Source organism: Centruroides sculpturatus, unplaced genomic scaffold (assembly GCF_000671375.1).
Source record: "Centruroides sculpturatus isolate CEXI.00-Female unplaced genomic scaffold, Cexi_2.0 scaffold660, whole genome shotgun sequence".
Taxonomy (NCBI): domain Eukaryota; kingdom Metazoa; phylum Arthropoda; class Arachnida; order Scorpiones; family Buthidae; genus Centruroides; species Centruroides sculpturatus.
In genome coordinates this window covers 73,001-86,308 of record NW_019385748.1, presented here as the reverse complement: position 1 = coordinate 86,308, position 13,308 = coordinate 73,001, and the positions used below count along the sequence as shown (strand labels likewise).

The 13,308-nt window shown below is 25.2% G+C and overlaps 1 protein-coding gene across 1 annotated transcript in view; it reads right to left on the bottom strand.

Annotated features, from left to right (window-relative positions):
- The window catches only part of LOC111641761, a 131,157-nt gene extending 119,302 nt beyond the window's left edge, over nucleotides 1–11,855 (bottom strand). The window contains exons 1-3 of the mRNA XM_023387974.1: nucleotides 11,679–11,855; nucleotides 11,299–11,419; nucleotides 3,848–3,917 (exon numbers count right to left, since the gene is read on the bottom strand). Coding sequence (XP_023243742.1) covers nucleotides 3,848–3,892 — 45 coding nt within the window. The 5' untranslated portion in view covers nucleotides 3,893–3,917; nucleotides 11,299–11,419; nucleotides 11,679–11,855. The remainder of the gene's footprint in view (nucleotides 1–3,847; nucleotides 3,918–11,298; nucleotides 11,420–11,678) is intronic.
- Between the last annotated feature and the right edge of the window lie 1,453 nt (nucleotides 11,856–13,308).

Sequence of the window (13,308 nt, the reverse complement as noted above, 5' to 3'; positions counted from 1 at the left end):
AGTGCTCACCAGTGATATAATAATAAAATTATTAAAACAAAAAACAATTGATATCCAAACAAAACCATCTAAAATTTAAAAAAATTGTGCCAAGTAAAAACTTGAGAATTTACCAACAGTCAAAATTTTTCTTAGCAGTTTCTCTTTGGTAAAGATAAGCTTGGCACTTTCAAAGCAGTACTCACAAGATTTTTACCTGTATTATTGTTTTCTACATTTCACTTCAAAGCAAAATGTAGAAAACAATAATACATGTAAAAATTTTCTTTCCTGATAGTGTCATAATAATATTTGTGTGAAATGCTGTAAATAATTGGGTACTGCTGAATTAAGTGTATTAACTTGTCATCAATAATTTTGAATAAAAACAAAACACAATCAAGTGCAACAAAAAATTTTCAGCAAACAGAAGCAATTTTCCTTATTTGCAATAAAAGAAAGTTGTCAGTGTGCCTGTGCACTATTTTGAAATCAGTCAAAATATTCCTCCTCTGAAAACTGATTTCAGTCCAATCTCATATGAAGTTTCTGATCTGATCCAAATTAGTTTGCATAGTTCCACTTCAATACTTGTTATAAAAAAATTTTTACCATTTTGATCTGATCCAATGTAGTGCTTAAGAATATTCTAAAGCTTGCTAATCCAAGCTTTAGAATATTCTTACAAAGCCAATGATTTTGTTTCAAACACAAATATAACAAAATTATACATATAATATTGAACTGAGATGATGCATCAGCCTACATTGCCTGACTATGTAAATTTGCACCTAATGTACTTTGTTTGCATTCTGTAAGCATTATTCACAAATTCTGTGTGTATGCTGGAAACTTTTTTATGTAAGTATGGATTTAGGCATCAAATTTATTTAAGTAGAGGTCTGTCTGTATCTAAAAAAAATGCTCAAAAATAAATGATCAAGAATTATATCATATCCACAGGAGTTGTGCTGCATAAAGCTAAAATTGTCATTTGAAATATTTTTATTAAAGTGGCGATAAAAATCCTAGTTGCTTCTTTCGGACATTCAACATAAAATTGAATCACAAAGCACACTTCAGGAAAAACAGCAAAATGTCAAGCTTCTGTGCAATGGGAATGCCATGCACCACACACCTAGCAATTTCAGGATGTCACATGGCAAGCTCAGGCAGAAAAGCAGGTGACATTGAGAACCAAAGGCAGTTTTGTGCAATGCCATCCAGTGTTTCCAGACTGGAGATTTCTTATCAACTGGCATAAAATTTGAAAAATTTTTTGAGGTGACCTTTTTTACTCTGATCTTTTTTAGTAGACAAACAAAAATTTTTACATGATAGAATCTGTGAAATACTGTTTTAATATCGTAATCAAATGTATTATTTGGAACTATTCATTAAAAATTGTTCAAAAATAATTCCTATTGCTAACAATGATAGGGTCAGATGTTTAGGTCTTCAATTCCTATGAAACCTGGTAAGCACTTAGTCTTAAACACTAATAGCTCCTTGTCCAAATAATAGGACCAACTCCTTAAGCATTTCCCAAAACAAGCCTCTGAAAATTGAGTGTTTAGCTTATAAGCCTTTTAATGTTTCATGTCTCTGAGTGGTGATAGCCAAGCAGATAAGATTCTAGGCACTGAAGCTAGACGATGTATTTTCAAATCTTTGGAATTTTAGTTTAGTTTTTTTTTTTATGTGTAACATTATTATTTTCTGCATCATCACCATTATTATTCCTTATGTTTAAAGCTTATAAAACAAGAGATTAAAAATTGCAACATCATTTCCTGTTTAGATAAAACAAATCTGTAGATTTAATTAAGTCTTTTGCATTGTTAAGTAAGTCTATTATTTCTTCACATTTATTTTTACATATTTTTACATACTATGTCTTCACAAGCAAATAAGCTTCAGATGTTACTGCATGTGGATGAAAAAGACAAGTGATATGAAAATAGGGTAGCATAATCATAGCATTTTATTATTTTTTTAATTGTTAATATTATGGACAATTTCCTCATGCAGTCATGTTTGTTATGCTTCAAATATCACAATACCATTCTATCTGAAAATAAATATGAAGAAAAAAAATTTTATTTAACAACATAAAAGAGTTAAATCTACAGAATTTTGTTTTTGCTAAGCAGAAAATGATGTCACAATTTTTAATCTCTTGTTTTATGTTTTAAACATGAGGAATAATAATAGTAATAATAATGCTAATAATGCAGAAAATAATAATGTTACACATAAAAAAAACTAAATTAAACTAATATTCCAAAGGTTCAAACTTCATTATCTAGCATCTTATTTACTTGGTGATAGCAGAGTAAATAAGATGCATGAAATGTTCAAAGACTTATAAGCTAAACACTCAATTTTCAGTGGCTTGTTTTTGGGAAACACTTGAGAAGTTGGTTCTATTATTTGGACAAAGAGATGTTAGTGTTTAAGACTAAGTGCTCACCAGGTTTCATAGGAATTGAAGATCTAAACATCTGACCATCTTGTTTTAATTGACAGCTTAAAACATTGCTTTGCTTTCCAGACACCAAATTGATAAGGCTACCAGAACCCATATTAATTAGTAAGTAAAACTGGTAGCAATAAATAATTTGAAGTGACAAAAAAAATTTTAAACTGGCAAATGGTTGGAGATATTTTTAAATTTTCCACAGTGATCCCTGTATTCAAGTAACTAATGAATGATTCCAGTATCAGGATAAAGTATATTGAACATAAAATTCACAAAAAATAATTGTTGTCTATATCTTATGAATAAATTTATACATACAGTCAATGCACAAATAAACTCTTCTGTTGTCATGATAAATACAGCCTAAAGTGAAACTGGCCAAACTAAGATTTACTTGGATCTACAGGACAACAGCAGAAAGAGATCCATTAGGACTAATAGCACACTGAGTTAATACACTGTTGTATATTAATAAAAATGCAATGTCAGCAAAAAAATTTTTAATGATATTGTATGTTTTATATTAAAAACAGAATAATGAAAATAAATGTAATAGTAAATCTATTGTAATAAATTGTTAAAAATAAATTAGTAATAATGCACTGAAATTTTGTAATAAAAATTATTAAACTGCACAATGCCAATGAAACAAACAATAATATACAAAAAGAACAGTCACTCCCTACTTCCACTAGCATTATTTTTGAAATGTTCACAAATGAATTTCAAATAAATTTGTAATACTTTATAAATTTGTTATACTGTAAAATATTCTAATAAAAATTGTATAAATGTTGCAATAATTGTGAACAGATATGTTGCAATAAATTCTACATTTTAATATTCCACAAAAAATACGTTAACTTATATATAATGATTTTCCATCATTAAGTTAAAATTTAAAATAAGCAATAGCTTACATTTATTTTATAATATTTTATATACTGTATTAAGATATATTTATGTCCTAATTAAACTAGTATAATGTTCAATTTAGGATAATGAAAAAGTTAAATGTTGAATGATTCCAATAGTTTCAATAATTAATATAAGTTTGTACACAGCTTGTACTTTCACTTATTTAAATGAAATTTTAAAATGATTACTAAGTTAATAACAAATCATAATAATAAGATACTCTTGATTAACTTTTAATTCCATCAAGAAAAATGTTAAAATGCTCTTTTATTAACTAATACATTAATTTTCATTTATTACCTTTATTTTATAAGTCAGTCTAATTTTAGATGAAAGTTTTTTTTGAAATAAGATATATCAATGAATTTTCAAATAAAAAGAAAATAATTATAATTAATGAATACTATTAAAAAGTAAATAATTAAAAATAACTTCTTCATTTAAAACATAATAATAATAACTATTTACCTCATTACTTCTTTTTATGTAGGATTGCCCTTTGGAGAGTTTCATTATAGGAAATTTTCATGTAGAATTTCTGAAAATAAATAAAATTTACATTTAAAATCAAAATAATCAATATCAATTTTTTTATATATATATTTGATTCAAAAATTGAATCATCACTACTCTAAAATACAAATTACTTTTTTTGGTCCAAAAAAATTAACCCCTTTTATATACAGTATAACATAGAATGCTAACAGATTCATACTGTAATATAAGTACAAAAAGCAAATCACAAATAGAATGCTCACTTGGTATTTTATAAAATAGTAACTTAATTATTTAAGAAAAATTTTCATATAACATAATTGGTTTAATTTTGTTATTAAGGAAATATTCTTTTAAAATTTAAGCATATATTTAATAGTTGCACTTAAAGTTATTAAAAAATAATTAAGTCCATTAAATAATCTATTGATAAGACAAGTAGTTCATAAATTAGCTGATAGATTCAACATCCAGTAAAAAGAAAACCTTTCAAACTCTTGAATAAGTTTTAGAAATTAAATAATTCATTTCTTTAAATTTTTAATAATAATGAACATCACATATTTTTACCACTTAATATGCTAATGACACTGATCTACAGCATATAATTACAATAAATAATTGCTTGTTACATTTGTTACTTTTCTTCATTTAATTTTTATCGTTACACCATGCATGGTATTCTATATTTTAATAGGATTAATAATGATCAAATAAACCATGCTTTAGAAGCATATTAATTTATACCTGTTAAATATAATTTTATTCTTTACATTCCATTGTTTATTTTATATTTTAAGTATATATTTATGTCCAGAAAACTGGAAAATCAGAAATCTGGACCATTTCAAGTTCCAAGATTGTTGGATAATTGGTCCAGTACTGTATAATTACATTGCTATTCAACATACTGATGATTATTTTGGCATTAATGACACAAATTTAATACAATGACACTAATATGTATGCTTTAATGAATCGCATAATTTTTAACAATTATGCCATTTATTATCTTAAAATTCTTTTTTTTTTAATTTGTGAATAAATTTGATATACTATTTTTGCACAGAATAATAATAATAGGAAAAACTAGAAGTTTCTATCTAAATTAAAGAACAAGTTATAACAAAACATAGCCAGAAGGAAAAGGAGTGGCACTTTTGTTTATATGTAATATAATACTCTTTTATGATAATAATTATCTTTCCTTTTACTCTTCCTTCACCTTAATTGGAAATAATGTGAAGTGACATAATTCTAATAAAATATTACTAAACCATTCTCATTGTTAAAACAATTTAAAATAAAGGAAAAAATATATTATCAGAAAACATTCCATTGATTTTTATGGAAAAACAGGTTTCAAAGAAAATAAAATTTCAATTGCTATTACAACTGCCATGAAAATTACACTGCTGATTCAAGATATTAAAAATTATGACTTTTTAAAAATAAAATTAAAAAATGTAAAAATTTTAGATATATATTTAAAATTTTTACATTTTTTAGTATATAGTATACTGTATATTAGATCAGTAAATATAAATTCTACAATATAATTAAAATAAAATAGAAAATTTTCTATTTATGACAAGAAATATGTTTTGCAGGCTCTTTGTTGCAAATTAATTGCTTGCATGAATGTGTGATTATACATATGTGTATACACATGTATACAAGTTCCAAAGGATCAGCAATCCTAGGATTACATAAGCAAAATTAAGATTACTGACTACATTTTACACATTGTCCAAAAACAAATTAGGCAAACTTAAGATTGCTTAAAGAGGTTTGGGCAATGTCAGAATTTGATATCGTTGTTTGCACATCACCTACTTTACTGGGCAGAACAGATAAGAGATTTAAAAAAAGAGAGTTTTGTAGAACACTTTACTCAAGAGTAAACCTCACTTATAAGAATTGCTGTCAGTGAAAGGAGAACAAACAAAAATTTAGTGCCCTACTAAAAAGTAGAATGACTTATCCTAGCACAAGATTTTGAATTATGGCATTAAAAATTACATAGCTGCTTTACCTTTTTATGTTTTCATGCATTATTGTGCACTTTTTCATACAATGACATATGATGAATTCTTGTCCACTGAAAGTGGAATAATGATTGCTAATTGGCTTTAGTAAGTACTCTTTGTCAGAGATGCCTTCCATTTTTAAAAAGTTTTCTTGGATTTGAAAAGGGAGAAAATTTTTCTTTTTTTGTTTGTCCAAATTTTGCATAAGCCACTTTTCTGGTATCTTGCTGTCTTGTATATGTTATAGGTAAGAGCTTTGTTTATATATATTTGTATATGTTATAGGTTTGAGCTCAGTTTTATGTCTTTTATATGCCTGAAAGCAATGTCAACAAAACAATAAGTTTACAACATGTTAGGAGTATTAAGTACTGGGGTTGGATGTCACGCCAACAGTTATCTCAATCAAAACTTCTTCCAAAACTTCAGACTATGAGGCGTTAAATATAATTAAAAATAATTTATTCTTGCGAGCGCTTTCGACGTAAATATGCACGTCGTCTTCAGGCAATAGAAATTGAACAGAGAATTCGAACCATACATTTAAATTTAAACATTAACGATATTAGCCGTTTTTTGAATAGACAGCATAGAAACCGAACAGAATAGATCCATAAGTGCTAGTAATGGTGATGCACTTTGGAACTATATGATGGGATCTACACTTGAGAAGAAAGACTAGTTGGGCATGTATTTTATGCCACAACTTTTGTAAATTTAACATAGAAAAGAAGAACATCCGAATTCTGTTACTCATCTTGTTAGGAGTATTAAGTACTGGGGTTGGATGTCACGCCAACAGTTATCTCAATCAAAACTTCTTCCAAAACTTCAGACTATGAGGCGTTAAATATAATTAAAAATATTTTAATCTTGCAAGCGCTTTCAACGTAAATATGCACTTCGTCTTCAGGCAATTCAAAATTGAATAGAGAATTCAAACCATACATTTAAATTTAAACATTAATGATATTAGCCGTTTTTTGAATATAACTATTATAATTTTTCGCATTTACAAAATAATTAATAGCCATTCCAATCGAAGTTTATTTGTTTTAAAACACATGCGTACCAATTTTAAATATTTTTAAATGTTTTTAATTCTAAAATTTAAATCTTATTTATAATAGTTATATTCAAAAAACGGCTAATATCATTAATGTTTAAATTTAAATGTATGGTTTGAATTCTCTATTCAATTTTGAATTGCCTGAAGACGAAGTGCATATTTACGTTGAAAGCGCTTGCAAGATTAAAATATTTTTAATTATATTTAACGCCTCATAGTCTGAAGTTTTGGAAGAAGTTTTGATTGATTTAAATGATTGAATTAATAACAAATTCCATCAGGAATACACCACCAGCAACCAAATATCCAGTGAAATACATTGGAACACATCCTCAAGTTTATTTATGAACTGGCCCAGTAGTAATAATTCTTCTGCCAGGCAGCAGGCAGACTAATTATGANTTTAAATGTTTTTAATTCTAAAATTTAAATCTTATTTATAATAGTTATATTCAAAAAACGGCTAATATCATTAATGTTTAAATTTAAATGTATGGTTCGAATTCTCTATTCGATTTTGAATTGCCTGAAGACGACGTACATATTTACGTTGAAAGCGCTTGCAAGATTAAAATATTTTTAATTATATTTAACGCCTCATAGTCTGAAGTTTTGGAAGAAGTTTTGATTGGGTTTACAACATATTTAGCATTAGAAAACAGGCAGAAAAAATTATATCAGTTTCTGATAAATTTCTAAAGATTGATGAGAGTAAATCTGTAACTGTTAGTACCAAATTTTGATCAATCAAAAGAGGATGCTAGAAATATCACAATATTGGTTCTGATGATGGAAAAGTTGAGGAAACAAAGAGAAAAAATCTCCTCTCTTTTCTCAAGAAACTAGATCCAAGAAAACTTTTTAAAAATGGAAGGCATCTCTGACAAAGAGTACTTACTAAAGCCAATTAACAATCATTATTCCACTTTCAGTGGACAAGAATTCGTCATATGTCATTGTATGAAAAAGTGCTCAATAATGCATGCAAACATAAAATGGCAAAGCAGTTATGTAATTTTTAATCCCATAATTCAAACTCTGGTGCTAATAAGTAAGTGTTAGAATAAGTTATTCATATGTTTTAATAAGGCATTGAAATTTTGTTTGTTCTCTATTTACTGCCATGTTTCAAGTTTTTTATAAGATTCATTCTTCAATACAACATTTTATAAAACTTTCTTGTTTATCTCATACCTATTCAGCCTGGTAAAGTGCAAACAAAAATATCAAATTCAGACATTGCCAAGACCTCTAATATTAGACAATCATAAGTTTGCCTAACTTGTTTTCAGGCAAAGTCCAAAATAAAACTTCATTTTGGTCAATGTGTAAAACATTGTTGGCAGTCCTAGGACTGCTGATCCTTTAGACCTTGCCAGTAACATATATATTATACAAATGTTTTATTGTATTAAGAAAAAATCTTGTTACAGGGGGATTACAATAAAAGTTACATACAATAAAAGTTAGTACATTTTCATACTTTATCAAATATCTGTTATCATAATAAAAAACCCAAAGTTCATAACATATAAATTTCTCAATTCACAACATCTTGTTTTAACATTTTTAAAATATAANAAATGTTTTTGTTATTTTTAAAGCTGCATAGTCATCAAATTGACTAGAAAATATTCGATAAAGATAAACATAATGTAATAAATTTCACAAGTTATTTTGTTATTCAAATGTGTTGTATGAATTTTGTTTCAAATCTATTACTTTTGTAATAGAAAAAATTGTAAAAGCTGATAACAGTAAAAAATGGAAAACTATACAAGCTGCTTTATCAGATCAATTTGAATGAAAATACTAAGAAAAAGAATTGTTTTACAAATTATAAAATAAAAAATTTAAATCTTTGAAAATATTAATGTAACAGAAATAATTTCTAAATCAATCAAAAAAGCTTCAAAGAAGACAGATGTACATCTATAATTCTATGAAACTTTGATTGATATAGGAGTTATTTTTATTATCAAATTATTTCAAACGAGCAAAGATTTATAACTCTACTTTTCTGAATCTTTTTTCTTTTAAATCAAAAATATAAAAATTGTAGAAACAAATTCTAAATATCTCTAAGTTAGTAGTTTAATATTCTATATTCTTCTCTTGAACAACTGAGTATAAACTTTGATAAAATTTTCAATAAAATTGTATGACTAAAAAATTTAATAAAAAAATAATATAAAATTAATTCAAAAAATGACATTGTGACAATAAATGATTAAACTTATTATTTATCTGTGATAATAAATATAATGGTCTATTCACAATTTATTTTAGTCTCATTAGAAATTTGACTAAGCTTATTCAGTAGATAAATTATTTGTTTGTCTATCCATAAAATTAGTTTAGAAACAAAAAGAAAAATAAATTTGTGTATATATAACTTTATATCACATGTAAATTACTGAACTTGATGGAAAACGTAAGATTTGAAAATTTCTTAGCAGTACAGTAATATTCAAAAAAACTACATAGAAAAATCAAATAAAATCATCCATTCACATATAGTCAAACTTCAATTTAGTTCAATCATTTGATTGCCTCTGAAATTGGCACAAAATTGAACAGAGCACTAAAGCAAAGTGTCTTAAACAATAATAATTATAAAAAGTAATGAAATCTACATAGAAGTTTGAGTTTGAAAATCATATAATTTAGTTAAAGCAATTTCACTTACAATGAAATATTATACACTTAATAATTCACTGGTATTGAAGGGTTCCTTATTTAATATTTATTGAAAAAGTCCATTCACAAGTATTCATTAGAACTTTATGAGAGTGAAACTATTTAAGAGGATGCTATATATTTAAGTTTGACTGTATATATCTATATGAAAAAAAAATTTAATAAAATTATTAACATGCTTGCTAAACTTGCCATATTTTTTACTTTTTTGTGACATATATCATATCGATTTGTTGATGAAGATATATAGAGAGAGAAAGAGAGAGACAGACAGACAGACAATATGTTAGACACAGTTAAATCACATTTTCATAGAATTAATTTTGGATTATTTCATATGATATATTCTTGATGTATATATAGAGTTTGAATTAAATAATATCAGTAAAAATATCTGTATATACTGTAGTCTCTTAAATCATCATGAAAAAGCTCATGAATAGACAAATAATTTTATTATTTACTGGAATAAATTAAATTAAATTAAATTTCTAGTANATTCATGAATATTGTTATCACTCATTTAATGTTATTAAAATTAGCATATTCCAAAACATCTAAGCTAATAATTAAGATAATAATAACCATTGTTACATTAATAGTAATAATTAATAAATCTTTAAGTTATATATTTTTTATTTAATGTCAGAGTCAATAAAACCAGAATTTTCACTAATTTAATTATTCTGCTTAACATTATCAGTATAAGCAAAACCAAAAGTGTTTACGATAAGTAGATTCTAATGAATATCCAAGTTTTGTATTGAAATTATTTATTATATATTACTGTTATTAGTTTGATTTATCTTACTAAATTTAATATTACTTACAGATCTATTAATTGAAAATAAATAAACATTAAATAACTTATTTGATTAAAAACAAAAACAAAATCATTAGAATGATTAAATATCAATAAGTAACAAATATTAATAATTATGTATTTCTTATTAAGTTAAATTTAAATCCATAAAAAAATTTTATAATGTTTATCTTATTACTCATATATTGGAAATAATATATATTAATTAATTCTAATTTACATCAAAAATTTTAATATTGTTTTTAAAATATTTTATTCTCTTTTAATTAATATAGTCCTTATTATAAATCTTTAAATGTTGATGACTAGAGCTAGGACATCTAGATACTAAAAATCATATAAGTTATGATTTTTTTAACTATTTATATGGTTTTTAGAGTCTAAATGTCCTAGCCTTATTTATAATTTATAACTTTGTGTGTTTTAACTTAGGTTAGGATATCTAGGCAATAAAAATCATAAAAATTGTTACAAAATTTGCAACTTATACAGTTTTTATAACTATTTAAGACATCTAGGCACAAAAAAGTCACATAACTTTATTGACAAGAGTAGAAACTCTTTTATATATTTAAAGTATAAAATAAAGTAAAAGTATCTAAATATTTTGTCCTTTTTTACTTTATTTTAGTGTATTCTTCAATTATTTTATGAATTTTTAAATATATTTATCATCCTAGCCCTTTTATTAATCTTTTATATAGATTTAATTTCTATAACAGAGTTTATATGTAAATTTCTGCATAAATATAAACAATAACAAAATAAGAAATGTGAATAAATTGAATAAAATCCAACATACTTTTACTGCAATTGGTGTTGCATGCTGGCTGCACAAATCGGTTCCTGACAGAAGCATCCATCGACAGATCTTCGAATCGTAAGATGTATCCAAACGAACATTCTTCATTAAAAACGAAAATCTCGAAAGAGAAAAACGAACAAAAGTCAGAAGAAGATCGATATTTAATCGCAGTCGACAAATATTTGATATCAAACATGATTTGTTTGTATTACTAGTCATGAAAACGACACAAATGTCGCTTTTGAGTGTATTATGCATCCGAAAAATATCATTTTAAATGTTTTTTTTTTAAGATCGATATATAAATTTAGTAACATTGAGTGATCATTTAGGGTTAATGAAACTCAATGTTTAAATATTTAAATAATTTTACTTACGATATAAAAATTTCGGCGATTTACGTATAACTCATTGTATATGTTTTTTTGTTTTCGATAGCTTAAAAGAGATTTTATAAAATGTCTAATAGAAGTACAGCTCAGACTTTGCAGTCGAGTGTTATCGTCCGTCGTCGTTTCTGTTATCTCCTTGGAGACAGACCTTTACGCCACCTACTGTAAAAATCTCGCTTAGAAAAAAAATAACATCGTTTCAAGAATGTTTAATTTAAAACTTTTTAAAAATATGATCGCTAGTAGAAATTAAACNAATTTTAAAAAATAATTACATTATTTTATCAAAATAAAAATATAATTATATGATTATATTTTAAACAAACCAAATAATTTTAAACTTCAATAAAAGAAAATACTTTATAAAATGTTTTTGTTATTTTTAAAGCTGCATAGTCATCAAATTGACTAGAAAATATTCGATAAAGATAAACATAATGTAATAAATTTCACAAGTTATTTTGTTATTCAAATGTGTTGTATGAATTTTGTTTCAAATCTATTACTTTTGTAATAGAAAAAATTGTAAAAGCTGATAACAGTAAAAAATGGAAAACTATACAAGCTGCTTTATCAGATCAATTTGAATGAAAATACTAAGAAAAAGAATTGTTTTACAAATTATAAAATAAAAAATTTAAATCTTTGAAAATATTAATGTAACAGAAATAATTTCTAAATCAATCAAAAAAGCTTCAAAGAAGACAGATGTACATCTATAATTCTATGAAACTTTGATTGATATAGGAGTTATTTTTATTATCAAATTATTTCAAACGAGCAAAGATTTATAACTCTACTTTTCTGAATCTTTTTTCTTTTAAATCAAAAATATAAAAATTGTAGAAACAAATTCTAAATATCTCTAAGTTAGTAGTTTAATATTCTATATTCTTCTCTTGAACAACTGAGTATAAACTTTGATAAAATTTTCAATAAAATTGTATGACTAAAAAATTTAATAAAAAAATAATATAAAATTAATTCAAAAAATGACATTGTGACAATAAATGATTAAACTTATTATTTATCTGTGATAATAAATANTAACAGTGAGTAAACATTCGTGACCTTTCACAAATACGCATCTATCGCACCTCTGGAAATACTTTAAGTCTCATTCATAGTGTTCACGTCCAAGACTGGCAACTATCCAAAGCATTCTCATTCAAAATAATGGCGTGTCAACCTTCGATCTATTATTAATCTGTTACATTAATAACTTTCGCATCTATAAAAATAATGATATATTGTAAATGATTAAAAAAATTTCTGTATTTTTCAGCGTATAAGATTCACTTCCCCAAAAGATAGGGCTTGAAAATAAAATGCGTCTTGTACTCCGGTAAATATATATAATTTTTCTTTTTTCAAAGGCATTTTTGGTCGTCAAATACGGTAAATTACGTTTTTTTACCCGCTTGTTAAATTCATAAAGATCTCCAGAAAGGAAAACAAATAAATTCCAATAATTAAAAATAATGTCGAATCTAGTTTTTGTTGATCATATTAAATAGTTTTTTTAAAAAACTTTAAACATAATTAAAGAGGAAAGTTTATGCTGACTAAGAATATTGTCTTACAGCTCACTTATATAATAAAAGCCACCTCATAG